Source organism: Tachyglossus aculeatus, chromosome X1 (genome assembly GCF_015852505.1).
Source record: "Tachyglossus aculeatus isolate mTacAcu1 chromosome X1, mTacAcu1.pri, whole genome shotgun sequence".
Taxonomy (NCBI): domain Eukaryota; kingdom Metazoa; phylum Chordata; class Mammalia; order Monotremata; family Tachyglossidae; genus Tachyglossus; species Tachyglossus aculeatus.
In genome coordinates, this window is record NC_052101.1 from 57,325,022 (window position 1) to 57,342,225 (window position 17,204).

General features: G+C 49.8%; 1 protein-coding gene across 1 annotated transcript; it reads right to left on the reverse strand.

Moving 5' to 3' along the window:
- Positions 1–6,878: 6,878 nt before the first annotated feature.
- PPM1M (protein phosphatase, Mg2+/Mn2+ dependent 1M) lies at positions 6,879–13,361 on the reverse strand. Its single transcript, XM_038772828.1, has 10 exons — positions 13,007–13,361; positions 11,907–12,030; positions 10,397–10,651; positions 9,946–10,058; positions 9,670–9,754; positions 9,279–9,397; positions 8,912–8,975; positions 8,407–8,514; positions 7,714–7,862; positions 6,879–7,100 (listed from the first exon to the last, which is right to left on the reverse strand). The coding sequence occupies exons 1-10, from the start codon at positions 13,219–13,221 to the stop codon at positions 6,944–6,946; spliced, it is 1,389 nt and encodes a 462-aa protein (XP_038628756.1). The 5' UTR covers positions 13,222–13,361; the 3' UTR covers positions 6,879–6,943.
- Positions 13,362–17,204: the final 3,843 nt, after the last annotated feature.

The window sequence follows — 17,204 nt, forward strand, 5'->3', positions numbered from 1 at the left end:
CAAATGCTTTCTGTGTGACCTAGGGCAAGTCACTTAACTTCTCTGTGCCTCAGTTTCCTTAACTGTAAAATGGGGATTAAATATCCATCCTCCCTACTATTGTGAGCCCTGTGCCTGACCTAATTAACTTGTACCTACCCTAGCCCTTAGAAGAGTGTTTGACGCATTGTAAGTGCTTAACAAATGCCATAAAAAAGACTTCCAAGGCTGTTCCTCATGCTCACAGTCATAGTAATATCCTCCACGCAGCAGCAACAAAACAGAACTAGGAAGCAACCAGTCAGCAGATCGAATGGCCTGAGCCTGAGCCAAGTATTTCAGCAGTTCCTGTTCCCTCAATTCACTCTCAATTTATGAGACCAGCTGACTCATGAGACCTAACATACCATTTACTGCCTGAGATTTGCCCAAGGCCCTCCTCACTCAAGGCAAGCCTAGGTAATTATGGGGGGCTCTCCCCAGGCCACTTGAGCTAAACAGCATTCTCAGGGAAACTCTTCCTTCCTGACCTAGGAAGAGAAAGGAAATGCCTGGATTTAAAACTTCATCTGATGGAGATCACGAGGGAAGCAGCAGGGCCTAACAGAAAAAGCACAGGGCTGGGAATCAGGAGAGCTGGGCTCTAATCCCAACTTCACCACTGTTATGTGACTTTGGGCAAGTGGCTGTAATTTATTTATTCATATTAACGTCTGTCTCCCCCACTAGACTGTAAGCTTGTTATGGGCAGGGAATGTGTTTGTTGACTATTGTATTACACTCTCCAAAGCACTTAGTACAGTGCTCTGCACCCAGTAGCACTCCATAAATACGACTGAATGAATGAACTTCCTCTGTGCCTCCGTTCCCTCATCTGTGAAATGGAGATGAAATACTTGTTCTCTCTTCCTATTAGAGTGTGAACTGCATATGGGACAGGAAGGTGTCTAATCTGATTGTACTGTATCTACCCAAGTACTTAACACCTACCATTGTCATCATCATTACTATTATCAATCATTCAATCATATTTATTAAGAGCTTACTGTGTGCTCTGTTTTTGGGAGAGTACAATATAACAGTCACAACGAGCTAACAGTCTAGAGGGGGAGACATACATAAATATGAAAAAATAAATTACAGATATGGATATAAGTGCTGTTGGGCGGGGTGGGGGGAATAAAGGGAGCGAGTAAGAGTGACATAGAAGGGAGTGGTAGAAAAGGAAATGAGGGCTTAGTCAGGGAAGGCCTCTTGGAGATGAGTCTTCAATAACACTTTGAAGGTAGGGAGAGTAATCATCTGGCAAATATGAAGATGGAGGACGTTCAAGGCCAGAGGCAGGACGTGGGTCAGAGGCGGGTGGTGAGATAGATGAGATTGAGGTACAGTGAGTAGCTTGGCATTAGAGGAGCAAAGTGTGCAGGCTGGGTTGTAGGAGAGTAGCGAGGTGAGGTAGGATGGGGCAAGATGATTGAGTTTTAAAGCAGATGGTAAGGACCTTCTGTTTGATGTGGAGATGGATGGGCAAACAATGGAGGTTCTTAAGGAGTGGGGAGACATGGACTGAACGTTTTTGTAGAAAAATGATCCGGGCAGCAGAGTGAAGTATGGACTAGAGTGGGGAGCGACAGGAGGCTGGCGGTCAGCATGGAGGCCACTACAGTAATCAAGTGGGATAAGTGCTTGGATTAGCATGGTAGCAGCTTGCATGGAGACGAAAAGGTGGATTTTTGCAATGTTTATGATGGTTGAACAGACAGGATTTAACGCTAGATTGACTGTGTGGTTTGAAAGAGTCAAGGATAACACCAAGGTTAAGGGCCTGAGACACAGGAAGGATGGTGGTGCTGCCTACAGTGATGGGAAAGTCAGAGAGAGGACAGGGTTTGGGTGGGAAGATGAAGAGTTTTGTTTTGGACATATTAAGTTTAAGGTGACAGCAGGACATCCAAGTACAGATGTCTTGAAGGCAGGAGGAAATGCAAAACTGCCAAGAGGGAGAGCTCCCTCTAGTCTGTAAACTTGTTGTGGCAGGGAATGTGTCTATTATATTGTTGTGTTGTATTCTCCCAAGTGCTTAGTACAGTGCCCTGCACACAATAAGTGCTCCATAAAAAACAATTGATTGACTGATTGAAATCAGGGCTGCAGATGTAGATTTGGGAATCATCTTTATAGAGGTGGTAGTTGAAGCCCTGTGAGTGAATTAGTTCTCCAAGGGAGTGGGTGTAGGTGGAGAATAGAAGGGGATTCAGAACTGAACCTTTAGGGACACCCACAGTTAGGAGGTGGCGGGCAGAGGAGGACCCTGCAAAAAAGACTGAGAATGAGTGGCCATAGAGGTAGGAGGAGAACCTGGAGAGGACAGTGTAAGTGAAGCCGAGGTTGGATAATGTTTCCAGAAGGGGGTGGTCAACAGTGTTGAAAGTAGCTGAGAGGTTGAGGAGGATTAGGATGGAGTATAGGCTGTTAGATTTAGCAAGAAGGAGATTAATGGTGACCTTTGAGAGGGCAGTTTCTGTGAAGGGAACAGAAGCCAGATTGGAGGGGGGCAAGGAGAGAATTGGAAGAGACAGCAGAAACCTACTCCAGAAATGCCCTCAAGGAGTTTGGAGAGGAATGGTACGAGGGAGATGGGGTAATAACTGGAGCAGTGGGGTCAAGGAATTTTTTTTTAAGATAGGGTAGACATGGGCATGCTTGAAGGCAGTGGGGAAGAAGCCAGTGGAGAGGGAACAGTAGAAGATGGTGATTAGGGAGGGAAGAAGGGAGAAGGAAAGTGTGAAGAGAAGGGATTGGATGTGCAGGTGGAAGGGATGGATTTTGAGAGAAGACAGGAGATTTCCTCTTGAGATACTGCTGGGAAAGATGGGAGAGTGACTGGGAAGGAGCAGGGGAGATTTTAGTGAGATCAATCAATCAATCAATTGTATTTATTGAGCGCTTACCGTGTGCAGAGCACTGCACTAAGCGCTTGGGAAGTACAAGTTGGCAACATATAGAGACAGTCCCTACCCAACAGTGGGCTCACAGTCTAAAAGGGGGAGACAGAAAACAAAACCAAACATACTAACAAAATAAAATAAATAGAATAGATATGTACAAGTAAAATAAATAGAGTAATAAATATGTACAAACATATATACATATATACAGGTGCTGTGAGGAAGGGAAGGAGGTTAGATGGGGGGATGGAGAGGGGAGAGGAAGGAAGGGGCTCAGTCTGGGAAGGCCTCCTGGAGGAGGTGAGCTCTCAGTAAGGCCTTGAAGGGAGGAAGAGAGCTAGCTTGGCAGATGGGCAGAGGGAGGGCATTCCAGGCCCAGGGGATGACGTGGGCCGGGGGTCGATGGCGGGACAGGCGAGAACGAGGCACGGTGAGGAGATTAGCGGCAGAGGAGCGGAGGGTGCGGGCTGGGCTGTAGAAGGAGAGAAGGGAGGTGAGGTAGGAGGGGGCGAGGTGACGGAGAGCCATGAAGCCCAGGGTGAGGAGTTTCTGCCTGAGATCACACCTGATAGTTTCAATTTTCTCAATAAGGTGGTCAGGTCATTAAGGGCCAAGGGATGTGGGGGGCAGCAGCAGGGGGCAGGGGTTTTGAGAAGGAAGTTGAACATCTGGAACAACTGGCAAGAGCAATGGGAATGAGTATCAAGGATGGAGAAATAATTTTGCCAGACAGAGGGCAGAGTTAACACATGTAAGGATAAACTTGAAATGGATGAGGTCGGCCTAATACCTAGATTTCCACCAGCAGTGCTCTGCTGCTCGTGCACAAGAGTGAAAGAAGTGAATTCAGCCTCACCTCCATCCACAGCACCAGCTCCAGTCTCAGCCCCAGCCTCAGTTCCAGCTTCAGCCTCAGTCCCAACTCCAGCCTCAGCCCATGTCCTGCCCAGGTCCCAGGTCCAGCCTATATTTCCAACAGCAACACTATGTGGCTCGTGCATATGAGCGAAGAAAGAGGACTGTGGAGGTGATGCAGGGCTGTGGGTCACTATTATAGGAATAATCCTAGACCATGGTTCCAAAAAAGAAAGGAAGGGACCAAGAGCCCCAGCAAGGGCTCAAGAAATCCCAGAAGATTGTGGGACAGGTTACACAGTCTTCTAGACTGTGAGCCTGTTGTTAGGTAGGGACTGTCTCTATGTGTTGCCAATTTGTATTTCCCAAGCACATTGCTCTGCCCACAGTAAACGCTCAATAAATACGACTAAATGAATGAATGAACACAAGGCAGTAAGAGTCCCATGCACACCTTTATGCTACAGGTGTAAATGCTTTTATTTTAGGGAGACATAATTAATCCCTGTACTAGGAACTTGGTGTGAAGCAGGCTGGGACATCAATGCTTGTAGTTTACAAACCCATCTTGGCATCTTCTCATTAACATCTTTGAACTCACATATGAAGTAATATAAAGCTGGACTTCTACTTTCTGAATGGCTGGGTTGCATAATCTCTAGATCTTGACTAGTCCATGGCATCAGTGGATTGGGGATTAAGACTGTGAGCCCCACGTGGGACAACTTGATCACCTTGTATCTCCCCCCAGCACTTAGAACAGTGCTCTGCACATAGTAAGCGCTTAACAAATGCCATTATTATTATTATTATACTACCATGGATATGTATAGCTGTGCTGTATAAAATTTCTTCAAGGTCCACCCCCCACCTGGACCCTAGAAATGGGATTGACTGGGGGCCCTGCCACCAACTGATGCTCAGGTTTTCAATCCAGCCCCAGCAGCCCAGAGATGAGGCAATCCTGCCTATGTTCCAGCTGTCTTCCCAGGCTCCTGTCAGCCCCCAGCGAAACAGACACACAGACAAGCAATGGGGTGATTTATACAGTCAAGGAGTTAACCATCCCTGGCACTCTCTCCTATCAGAACTGAAGCTCTATTGTGGTACATTCTTGAAAGATGGCTGGGTGGGGTGGAGTGGGTGTGTGTGTTATGTGTGTTGGAGGGGAGGGCTTGGGGTAGGGAGGGAGGTGGGGCATACGTTCAGGGCCGATCAAAATCCTCCTCACTCTCTGTGGCTCCCCTTCTAGATCCTGGGTGGGCCAGCACCCCAGGAGCTAGGCATTACTGGGGGGTAGGAGGGAGAAGGGGAATGCTCCATCCCAGAGTTAGATTGAGGGGGTCAGACTCTGCTGCCACCACCCAAGTATGAGTTAATCATTGGCATCTTTATTGATGGAAAGGCAAGGAAGAGGCCAGTCATACTGGTACAGCTCCTTTCTTCTGATGACTTCAAAGCACATGATGGAGCAAAAGAGCAGGAAGAGGGGGTGAGGGAGGGCAAACCCTCTTCTTCCCAGAAAGGCAGTGTCTGGTGTTGTGGGCATGGCTCAAGCCAGAACTCAGGTCTCTGGCCCCCAGGCTCAATGCTATTTCTCCAAGACAGTAATGCCCCTGCCTGGGCCTCCTTATGACAGTTAGATGCACAGCAGATATGCTCCAGCTGGTCTTGGGTGAAGTGGGGAGGCTCTCTACTCTCCCCTGTTTTTTCTAAGTTACCTAATGGAGGGACCCCAGGCAAGGCTGAAAGAAAGGACTAAGGCCAGTCAGTGTTGGGGAAGAGGTAGAGGAGCAATAGCCCTTGCTCCATTAATAATAGCGGTGTTTATTAAGTGCTTGCTTTGCACTAAGTCCTGGAACAGATACAAGACTGGGAAGGCTAGAGAAAAGGGGAATTGGGGGCGGGGGGGGGGGGGGGGGGGGGGTAGAGGGTGGTGAGCAACTCAAAAATAATAGGGCCATGTGCTCTCCCCAAAATTTGCCCCTAGACTAATCCTCCTAGGGTTCCAGTCCCCTTATCACCCAGTCAAGGCTTCCAGTGACTCTCACCCTGCTCTTCTCTCAGGCTCTGTGTCTCCCCATCACCGAGCCCCCTTCAAATGGAGAAGGGGAGGCACAATGGAAAGGAGATTAAAATAATGATAATAATATAGTATTTGTTAAGCATTTATTAGGTGTCAAGCACTATTCCAAGTTCTGGGGTAGAAAGAAGATAACCAGGTTGGACCTGATCCCTGTCCCAAAAAGGGGCTCAGAGTCTATGTCAGAGGAAGGAGAATTTAATACTCATTTTGCAGATGAGGCAACTGAAGCACAGAGAAGTGAAATGACTTGTCTGAGGTCACAGAGCAGACATGTGGCAGAACCAGGATTAGAATCCAGGTCTCCTGAGTTCCAGGCCTGTGCTTTTCCCATTACACCACACCAAAATAAAGATGCCAAAATAAAATATGAACTTAAAAATAGTTTAAGATTAGACAGTGTTATCAATGCTGACATACAAAAATATATGCAAATTAACAGGTAGTCTGTCTAAGGCCACTGCATACTGGGATGCAGTTGGTCACTGATGGAGCTGCTAAGGGTGAGCCTACTGTTGGGTAGGGACTGTCTCTATATGTTGCCAACTTGTACTTCCCAAGAGCTTAGTACAGTGCTCTGCACACAGTAAGCACTCAATAAATACGATTGATTGATTGATTGAGTAGGGCCTCCTGCTCTTCCAGGTCTCCTGAGCCTTTCAGAAAAGTCTGTTCATGCAGTTCCCATAGACAAATGGGAGCGGGTGTGAATTAGCAAAGACCCCAGGAGAGGGCCTGGGCACAGTCACCACTGTAAGGGGAAGGGTACTCCTTGCCCTCTTACCAGTTTCTTTGGGTTTCCAGTACACACTTCTCCCTCCTGCAACCCATAGAAGTCCCTCCTACTATCTTCAGATTGGGCCTGTGAATCCTTGGGAGGGTGTAATTCAGCTCTGGCCCCGTCCATGACCTGGCTATGGCCCTCTCTAAGGATCTTTTCGCCACTGCTGGAGACAGAACACTAAGCTAAATATTTCAGTATTGGGGTGGCGGGGGGGGGGGGGGGGGGGGGGGGAGGCGGTATATATACACGCGCTTTCCCGTATCATGGACCAATTTATCACTGAACCCGAAGTCCTCAGGATCCTCCATTCCCTCTTTCCATTTTGTGCAGAGGGATCACAAACACGGAGACATCATCATATGATACCAGCCTTTCCCTGTCCAAAGTGCCCTGGGGAATAGTCTCCTTTCCTTGTGTCTGGTAAATCAGGGCCTGGGCTAGCTCCGAGAACCTAAGGAGGAGAAGGCAATCCCACTCAGAAAGTGACTGTGCCAGGACAAGCACCTGGGGGCTGTACTACAGTCCCAACTCACCAGCCCCAAGAAGAAAAGCAGAAGCAGAGTTGATGTACCTAGCCTCGGGGGATGATGGCTGAGAGCTATGTAGTAGTCATGCCCTTGCTGAACGGAGTAAAGGGAATCCTGGTTCCTACAGGACCCTCAGGGCCTGAAGATGCTGCTATAGAGGTTGGGGGAGGAATCAGTGAGGGAGGGAAGAAAGGGGGTGGAGGAGGAGAAATTTGGATGTGGGAAGGACTAGGAACTGGGGACTACTTGGGAAAGGGGAGGCCAAAAGGGAAGGGAAACATGTGTGGGGATCCCTGACACTGAGATGGATGCTTGTCTTGGGCAGAGTCTAGGCCTTGGGAAGGGTGTTTGTGGAAAGAGGTAGAAAGTAGCCCCTTCTGTGGGGAAGCAGCAACCATCCCCCTCATGAAACTGGTTAGGGGGCCAGAAAGAAGAAACTCTCCCCACCCTTATCCCATCCCATACCCTACCTTCCCTGGCTAGCCACCACCTAAGAGGAGAGTAACCCTGCTGCCTAGCCCCATCCCACCCCACTACCTGTAGGGATCTCCTTTGTTCTCTTGGAGGAAACTCCGGGCCACCTGGGCCACCTGCTCACTGGACAGGATGTCCCACAGACCATCTGTTGCCATGATGATGATGTCATCTTTCCCAACACTGGGCAGCTCCAGGTCCATCACCTGTACCTGTGGTCATAGTTATTATCATATTTGTTAAGTGCTTACTATGTGCCAGGCACTGGACTAAGCACTGGAGTTGATACAAGCAAATCAGGATGGACACAGTCCCTTCTCCCATGTGGGGCTCACAGTCTCAATCCCCGTTTTACAGATGAGGTAACTGAGGCACAGAGAAGTGAAGTGACTTGCCCAAGGTCATACAGCAGGAGCCCCCTTAAATTTCCCTCTACCTAGGCCCACTGACCAGAGTTGCAAACTTGGTGACTCAATAACACCCATCCCCCTGAGTGCACCCACGCTGGCCCGAACCCTTATTCTTCTTGACTGGGCCTAGCCCCCAAAGACATAGCATGGCTGGAATCACAGGAAGAGAAAGGAATTGGGGCTCAAAGGGAAAGAGACTTTCTGACACATTGTGATGGTAAATGAATCATATGCAAACTAAAACGCAGAACAATAAATGCATGCACATCTGTCATTTGGGAATCACCAGTTCAGGTTTCTTTTGTAACAGGGCTAAAGCCTTAGCTCCTCTCCCTCACTTGCTCACCTGGGGAATGGATGACAGGAAGGGTTTGACCTCAATGTCCGTGTCTAAGACTTTCAGTTGATGGTCTCCCAGGCCGCGGGTCACAGCCAGCGTGCCTAGCAAACGAGCCTGGGTGGGAAGAAACATGGCATTATGAGACCTCAGTGACTCCACGCAGCCCAGGAGGTAGCAAACAGCCAAGAGACAGCTCCTGTTGTACCTCAATGGGCAGAAAGTGGGTTGTACTTGAAACCTGATAGGGAAAAGTCAATGGACAGATGTGGACGTCCTGTATTGGGCCAAGGGGCATGAAGGACAGTAGTGACCAACTCCAATTTCACCAGAACTTTGCACCTTCCTGGGCACCAGCACCTCTGCCCAGCGTCAGCAGGGCATGGCAAAAAAGGGTAAGCAAGAATAAGGTAGGGTGAGCCTTTCCCTTCCCTGTGGGATTCTCTCCCTCCCCCTGCAGGGCCCGGGAGACTGCTTTGGGTCTGGAATGGGTCCCCCAATCCCAAATGCTCACCTGCCTGCCCTGCCCGTGCACCAGCGGGTATTTGAGGTCAGCCTTCTCCACACGCTTGTAGCCCCTACAGCAAACACAGCTTCAGCCTGGTAGCCTCAGACAGGCTTCTGACTTGCAATGTTCCTCAAAGTCAGGTGACCCATCACCAATGGGCTTCTGGAAGCAGGTGAGGTGGATCCGTTGCCCACTGCCTCCCAAACCCACAGCTCTCTTCCCACCCCACAACCACCCTAAGCATTGCTGCTTAGGACCCTCCTTGGACTCCAATCTCTCTCCCATGGTCCTTCTGGGACCATCCTCTTGCCAACTTCCTGGCCTCACACAGGGAAGTATCACCCAGAATGTGGGGGCCCAGCTTGTCTCTCACCAGCCTGTCATCCCATAGTCCCGGTACAGGACCTTCTGACCCACGTCATCCCCCTTCAGTCTCCGGGGAAACTCCAGTCGTGTAAACTCATCTGCCAGGAGCTTAGGGTGGACAAAGGCCTGGGCAGGGAGACCAAACAAGACAGACGGGATCAAGAAGAAAGTCTCCTCCAGGCCCTAGTGCCTCCTCATCCAAGCCCCCACCCAACCCAGCCCAGCCTCCCCAAACCTTCTGAAGTTATTCACTAGTTTCCCTGTGCCTTAGCCCCCTTCCCATGAAAGTGTTGGGCACAGAAAGGAGTGGGCAATACCCAGCAGGGGAGTGAAACTTTGAAACCCACCTGTTCTTCTGACTCCCAGTGAGAGGGAGCAACATCCCCCCAGGCACTCACCAAATACTGGATCCTCTGCCTCTCGGTCTCAGGAGTGAATTCTGAGCTCAGGGGCATGAACCCATGCTTCTGCACCAAGATGGCCCTGGGAGGGTGGGTGAAGAAGGATGGGGTGTGGAGGAGAGTAAGGTATGGAGGACAGGCCTTTCCCACCTGATGGCTGGGTGAATTCCCCAACTCCCCTACAGTGAGGCGGACACCTCTGATGTCAGGCTCAGACTGGAAGAACCCCACCAATTACCCTATTGATCTTTCCCTTTTCTCTCTTCCACTCACCTGCTATCCCCTGCATTGGCCACATACAGCTTCCCCTGGAGGTAAAGGGCGGCCAGGGCTGTGCAGCCACCTGATTGGCCCATGGTTTCCATCTCTTGGCCAATCACCTCATCCTGTTGGGGCAAACCATTCCAGTTCCAACAAGCACCTGGGATGGACACAAAACCTTCCTGGGACCCACAATGAGGCAGTGACTGCTCAACTAAAACAACCCAGGCTTTACCCATGCTGGAGCCAACTTCCCCCCACCCACGGATAATTTGGAGGGCTGGGATCCCTGGAGTCGTGCCTCCCAGCAGGAACACAGTCCTGGGACTGCTGGCAAGGAGGCTCAAGGAGGGGAATGCCTGCAATGCCCTTCAAAGAGCAGGGAGCAGCAGAGATAACAGGCAGGGCAGGAAGTGAGCAGGTAGGCTGGGGTGGGAGGTGGATGCAGGGCTCCTTTACTCACACATTCCTGGAATGCACTTTCCAGTGCTCCTACCACCACATCCTCAGGCCTTATGTGTTTCTCCTCCACGAACTGTGGGTCACTGGGGCAGATCGGGTGGCCACTCAGGTGCATGGGGGGTTGGGTAGCCAGGACACCCTCCACCACAGCCTCCAGCTTCTGCCGAATGCAGGTGTGCAGATAGTTGGAGGCAAGGATGGCAGCAGCTGGGCCCCCATGGCCATCAAACAGTGCCCAATAATAGCCAGTCATGAACTGAGGAAGACAAAGGAGACAAGAGAGCTGAGCCCACTGTTGGGTAGGGACTGTTTCTATATGTTGCCAACTTGTACTTCCCAAGCGCTTAGTACAGTGCTCTGCACACAGTAAGCACTCAATAAATACGATTGATTGAGGTGGGATGGGGGGGAGGGAGAAGAAGAGTACAGAGAAAGGGGACACATCTCTTTCTACCATCTCCAGCGCTTAGAACATTGCTTCGCACATAGTAAGCACTTAAATACCATCATTGTTATTATTATTATTATTATCTCCAAGATGCCTGTGCCCTCATACCATGCACATAATTGGGGAAAGAGTGCTGGAGAGAGAGCCCAAAACTTCACTTTGGGTCAACAGAAGAAGCAGATCACCTTGAAGTATTTTGGGTAGCTAAGAGATAGGGGTGGGATGGCCCCTGAGAGAGTACCAGGAGGCACCCTGGCCCAACGGGACAGAAGGAATCAGAAGTCAATGTGTCCCCCATACATGTACAACAGACCACCCCTCTCCCCAACACCAAAGCCTTATGAGTCACACCTCCAAGAGGCCTTCCTGTCACTAAATCCTCACCTCCCCTACTCCCTCACCCTTCTGTGTTGCCTATGTACTTGGATCTGTACCCTTTAACCACTTGTTATTCATCCCACTCTCAACCCCAAAGCACATAGGATCATATCTGAAATTTCTTTTAATGGCTGTCTCCCCCTTTAGATTTTAAGCTCCTTGTGGGCAGAGAATGATGTTTATCAACTCTGTTGCACAGGTCTGACCCAAGCACTTAGAAAAGTGCTCTGCATGCAGTAAGCACTCAATAAATACAATTGATTGTCCAGTCCCATGCCTCTTTATCGTTCCTTAGAAGGGGCAAAGAGGACTCAAGGGGGAATCCAAGTAGTTACAACCCCTCAACTTCCTTTTGGAAATGGCATGGGCCTGGGAGTCAGAGGGCCTGGGTTCTAATCCTGACTCTACCAACTGCCTGTTGGGTGACCTTGGGCAAGTCACTGAACACCGCTGTGCCTCAGTTTCCTCATCTGTCAAATGGGGATTAAATACCTGTTCTCCCTTCTGTTTTAGACTGTAAGACCCAAGCAGGACAGGGGCTGTGTCCAATCATGTTCTTATATCTATTCCAGCACTTGGAATAGTGCTTACCACATAGAAAGCAAATAATAATGATGATAATAATAATTCCTCCCTTCATCTTCAGCTTCCCTGCCTCCTTTATCCCTCTCCTAACCACACTCACCTCCTCTTGACACAGGATTAGCCATTCCTGCTCCTCTTCAGAACCACCCTCCTGGCGGCGGATTGAGAGCGGGCAACACACTGCCTGGTCTTCATTGAACTCTGACTTCTCTGCATTAATGACCCTGCAAACACTGGGGCTATAATATCATAAATGACCCACCCCCATCCCCACCCCCACATCAAAGTCACCCCCTCCTACACAAAACACACAACCCAGGCCAGTACTACATCTGCCCCGGGAGCTGCATTTCAGAGGCAAAGTGATGCTGAATTGTGCCAACCTTGTCCCTTTCTGTGATACCTTTTAGGGACTGAGGGTGAAAGACTTCTGTCCCTTCTCACCAAATAGATGAAGAGACGTTTTGCCTCTGCCCAACATCCCCACTTTGACTTTCTCCTATACAGATACAATCACAAAGGAACAAAGAACCACAAAACACACACAAGAATGCACATACAAACTTTAACAAACACTTCCTTACCCATAGACACAAAGACTTACACTACCAAGAACATCCAGACTTGAAAAAAAGAGAGAATACGAGCATACTAAAAACCATCAATAGAACACCATATCCTTCTGTCATGTGCTATGCCGGCATAAAAAAAGCAAACTATTCAGACCCACATACAGTCTTCCCCACAAACAAACATCATCCATCACTTACACCATAACTCACCCACGGACGGGGGGGGCAGGGGACGACGGGGGGGGGTGCCGGGGACGACGGGGGGGGGGTGCCGGGGACGACGGGGACGACGGGGGGGGGCGGGGGACGACGGGGGGGCCGGGGGACGACGGGGGGGGCCGGGGGACGACGGGGGAAAAGGGGACGACGGGGGAAAAGGGGACGACGGGGGAAAAGGAACGGGGGGAAAGGGAACGGGGGGAAAGGGAACGGGGGGAAGGGGCGGAGGGGGGATGTGGGTAAAAGAGGCGCGGCGGGACAAGAGTGATAGAAGAAAGGGGAGGATGGGAAGGGGAAGGTGGGAGAAAGAAATAGGAAGGAGGTGAGGAAGGGGTAGAGACTAAAGGGTGGAAAGGGAGACTGCAGATGGAGAGAGAGGGGGGTGATGGGGAGGAGGAGGCGCACTCACTCGGCGTATCCCGTATGCCAGGGCAACGGGTGGTCCCGGGCTGGAGAGTAGACGGGCCGCTGGCCAGGCTCCCGAGCCCCGAGGCCCACGCCCCGCAGAAACTTCGGCCTGCAGTAAAGCGGCGGGGTGGGGGCCCGGCCAGGCGTCTGCTCCTGTCCCCGAGCTCCCGGGTCGGTCTTCCCCAGGAAGCGTTTCCGGAACCAGTCCGAGGTCATGGGCCCGGGACGAAGGGGCTGGCCTTTCCCGGCCTTTTCTAGGCCGCCGCGGCTCCGGAAGCAATGGCGACAGCAGAATAGAATCGTGTGCCCTGCTCGTGGAACAAGCGAGCGAAAGATCGATCTGGCTAAACCACGACAACGGCGCTTCAACTGGAATCCTAATAACCCGGCCCGCTTCCGTCAACAATTTACGATCTGAGCCCCGCCTCTAGCCCGGCCCCCAACCTCTAACCCTGCCCCCTCACAGTCCCTAGCCCAATCGTTAACCACTCCTGCTTTCTTCCCTCCCCAAGGGCCCCTAATCCGGACACGTACCCCAAGCCCCTAGCCACAGCCTATCCCCAAACTCTGCCTATAGCTCCTCACCTGCCCCCAAATGGCCCCACTGCCCTACCCTGGCTCCATAATTTTGCCCTAGGTTCCAGGTCTCCTACCTTCTAGCTAGTTACTTGCCCTTTCCTTAGATCTTGGCCTATCCTGCCTCCCATTCAGGGGAGGAAAACAGGGGCTCTGGATCCAAAGAGGCCCCCTTTGAAAGGGGGCTGGCTCCATGGAGCCACAAACTCAAGAAAAGGCAGGAGGAGGAACCCAAAACTGCTTCCTCTATGTGACTTGCCTAAGCCTACCCAGGAATTTCCTTAGGGAACTGGAAGTCCCCCTCCCTAGCTGTCCCATCCCCCTCCCGCCCCCCCCCCAGTTGTCCCCCTTATGCCCCCCTTCCTCCTCCACACCTGGTGGGATTCTCCTTCTGGAATCAAAGAGGGAAGAAGGATTCTCCTCCTACCTTTCTGATTGCCCCTTCTCAGTTGCATACACCAGATTCCACCTCTAATCCCCTAATTGTGGGTGTTACCTAGAATTTAATCTATTCCTGGCCCTACTGCCACTCCTCAATGGGAGCAGCGGAATGGATATTGAGTAGCCTAACAGATGCACAAGAGTCATAACTACCCAATATCTTCGCAGCATTATTATGGCAGATGTATTGAGCTGCCACTGGGGCACAGCAATGGACGGAGCACTACTGGGGAATTTTAAAGACAAGACCTCCTCCAACATAATGGAGGAAGCAAGATTAACACAAATACGGAACAAATGCATAGAATTGGGAGTAGAAATCAGGAATTTAAACCAGGAACCCAGAGACAATCCAGCCAACTAAGAACACAGAGCCATTTCTCCTCTGATCCTCCACTGGGAGAGCAGGGAGGAAACAGCAGAAGTTGAGTAAAGAGGGGAATCTGAGGTGGGGTGAAAGCAAAAGGGAGCAGCTGCTGGGTTTCCTAATAATAATTATAATACTCGTTAAGTGCTTACTATGTGCCAAACACTGTTCTAAGCATTGGGGTAGATACAAGTTAATCAGGTTGGACATAGTCCCTGTCCCACATTGGGCTCACACTCTTAATCTCCATTTTTTACAGATGAGATAACAGGCACAGAGAAGTTAAGTAACTTGTCCAAGGTCACACAGCAGACAAGTGGTGGAGGCAGGATTAGAACCCATGACCTTCTGACTCCCAGGCCCGTGCTCTATCCACTACACCATGCTGCCTTGGTGCTGTTAGCTGTGACTTTTCTGGGGAGTAGTGACACCTTGCAGATGGCCTAAAGCAAGCAAAGGCAGAGAAATCTCAACAAAGGTCAGAGGACCCAGTTCCTTCTCACTGCCCTCTGGACTGTAAGCTCATTATAGGCAAGGAATGTGCCTACTAATTCTATTGTACTTTACCAGGTGCTAGTACAGTGCTCTGCACCTAGTAAGCTCTCAGTAAGTACCATTGATTGATCATTTGATTGTCCAGGCTGGGCCCTGGCCCTCTTAGCCTAGACTTTGGCTTTATGGATTTTGCATATTGATAGTTCTGCAGATGGGAAGTGGAGGCCTTCCTGGACTGAGCCCCCTTTCTCCTCTCCCCCTCCCTTCCCCTTTGCCCCCCCCAACCTCCTCCCCCCCACAGCATTTGTATATATTTGTACATATTTATTACTCTATTTTACTTGTACATATTTACTACTCTATTTTATTAATAATGCACATATTGCTATAATTCTATTTATTCTGATGGTTTTGACACCTGTCTACATGTTTTGTTTTGTTGTCTGTCTCCCCCTTCTAGACTGTGAGCCCATTGTTGGGTAGGGACCATCTCTATGTGTTGTTGACTTGTACTTCCCAAGCGCTTAGTACAGTGTTCTGCACACAGTAAGCGCTAAATAAATACGATTGAATGAATGAATGAGTCGGGACCCAGTTGCAGAGCTGTAGATCAGCATCACATCCTTTGCAGTGTTGAGACTTCCCAACTAGGCAGCAGAGACCGAGACTTCTGGGCCAGGAATCAGGACAGCCACTATGGGTCAGTTTCCCTCTCTATAAATTAGGGACAACAAACCAGGTAGTGAGCTAAGTAAACCACATAAGGCAGGAGTCCATATGGAAATGGGACTGGCCCCCCATGGATGGTGCTATTGGCCCTTTCATCCCTTTTTCTTCCCACTCTTCCCCCCCACCCAACCCCAGAGCACTTATGTATATATCTGTAATTGTATTTATTTATATGGATGTTTGTTTATTTGTATTGATGTCTGTCTCTCCCCCCCAGACTGTGAGCTAATTGTGGGCAGGGATTGCCATTCTTTATTGTGTTTTGTACTTTCCCAAGTGCTTAGTTAGAACAGTGCTTTGCACATAGTAAGTGCTTAACAAATACCATCATTATTACTAGTACAGTGCTCTGCACACAGTAAGCACTTAATAAATACGATTGACTGAATGAATGGTCTCTGGTTCTATCCCAGGTTCCTTTTCCTTCTCCCTCCACAGAGCTCTCCTGTACTTGAGGAACAGCAAGCCAAGGAATATGTCACATGCAGACTAACCAGCAGTAGAAATAAGGTGGAACAGTCCTGAATGAGGCCTGATCCAACTTGAATGATTTCAAAGCAGATGGTTTTGTTGGGGAGGGAGGGAAATTTTGGTGCAGAGCGGATCTGCTTAGCCAGGGTCTCCACAGTGCCATGGGGGTTGGACTGCCTTTCAGTGATGTACTTGTGTTGTACCAAGAAGCAGATTTTAGCTCAATGCAGTGCCAACCCCCACCCAGGTTTGCAGCCCAAGGCCCAAACTGCAGATATGACATGCACTTGACATTATTGTCAGCTCCAAAGACTGCTCTGGCATGGGGATGGCCAGCAGTCCTGCAGCTCCAGCTCTTTCAGCTAGGATGTGACCTGCAGTTCGGTTTGGGGACTGTGGCGCCAGGTCCCTTAAATCCATTGGCCCTGCCCTCTGTTCTAGTATGAGTTTTTACTTCTCCCCCTGTGCTGCACATAATCATTTTAACTTGAATTTGTAGAGCACATCGACTTTTCCCAAAGCACTTTCACATAATTTCTCTCTTTTTATCCTCCTGACATCCCTCTGAGACGGGAAGAGGCAGCTATTGGTATCTCCATTTTACAGTTAAGGAAACTGAAGCCCAAAGGTTAAAAGACTTGTCCAAAGTCAGGCAACAGGCCAGGGGCCGAGCCAGAACTAGAACCCTGTTTCCTGACTTCCAGCCCCATGCTCTTTCCATTAAACACAGCCTATACGGCACATATCTATGTTCTTTACAAATAACTCACATGAAGCACCCACGTCTTGGTCACACACCAAGTGTGAGTGTAACAGACATAACGTATCACATGCACTGATCATATGTATCCTATTGGCAGCATACATGCCAACCCCCTGGGCACATTAAATTGAGGTATCGCGTGTGTGGAATGTGTATGTCATATATGCACATCGCACCTATCAATCAATCAATCAATCAATCGTATTTATTGAGCGCTTACTATGTGCAGAGCACTGTACTAAGCGCTTGGGAAGTACAAATTGGCATCACATAGAGACAGTCCCTACCCAACAGTGGGCTCACAGTCTAAAAGGGGGAGACAGAGAACAGAACCAAACATACCAACAAAATAAAATA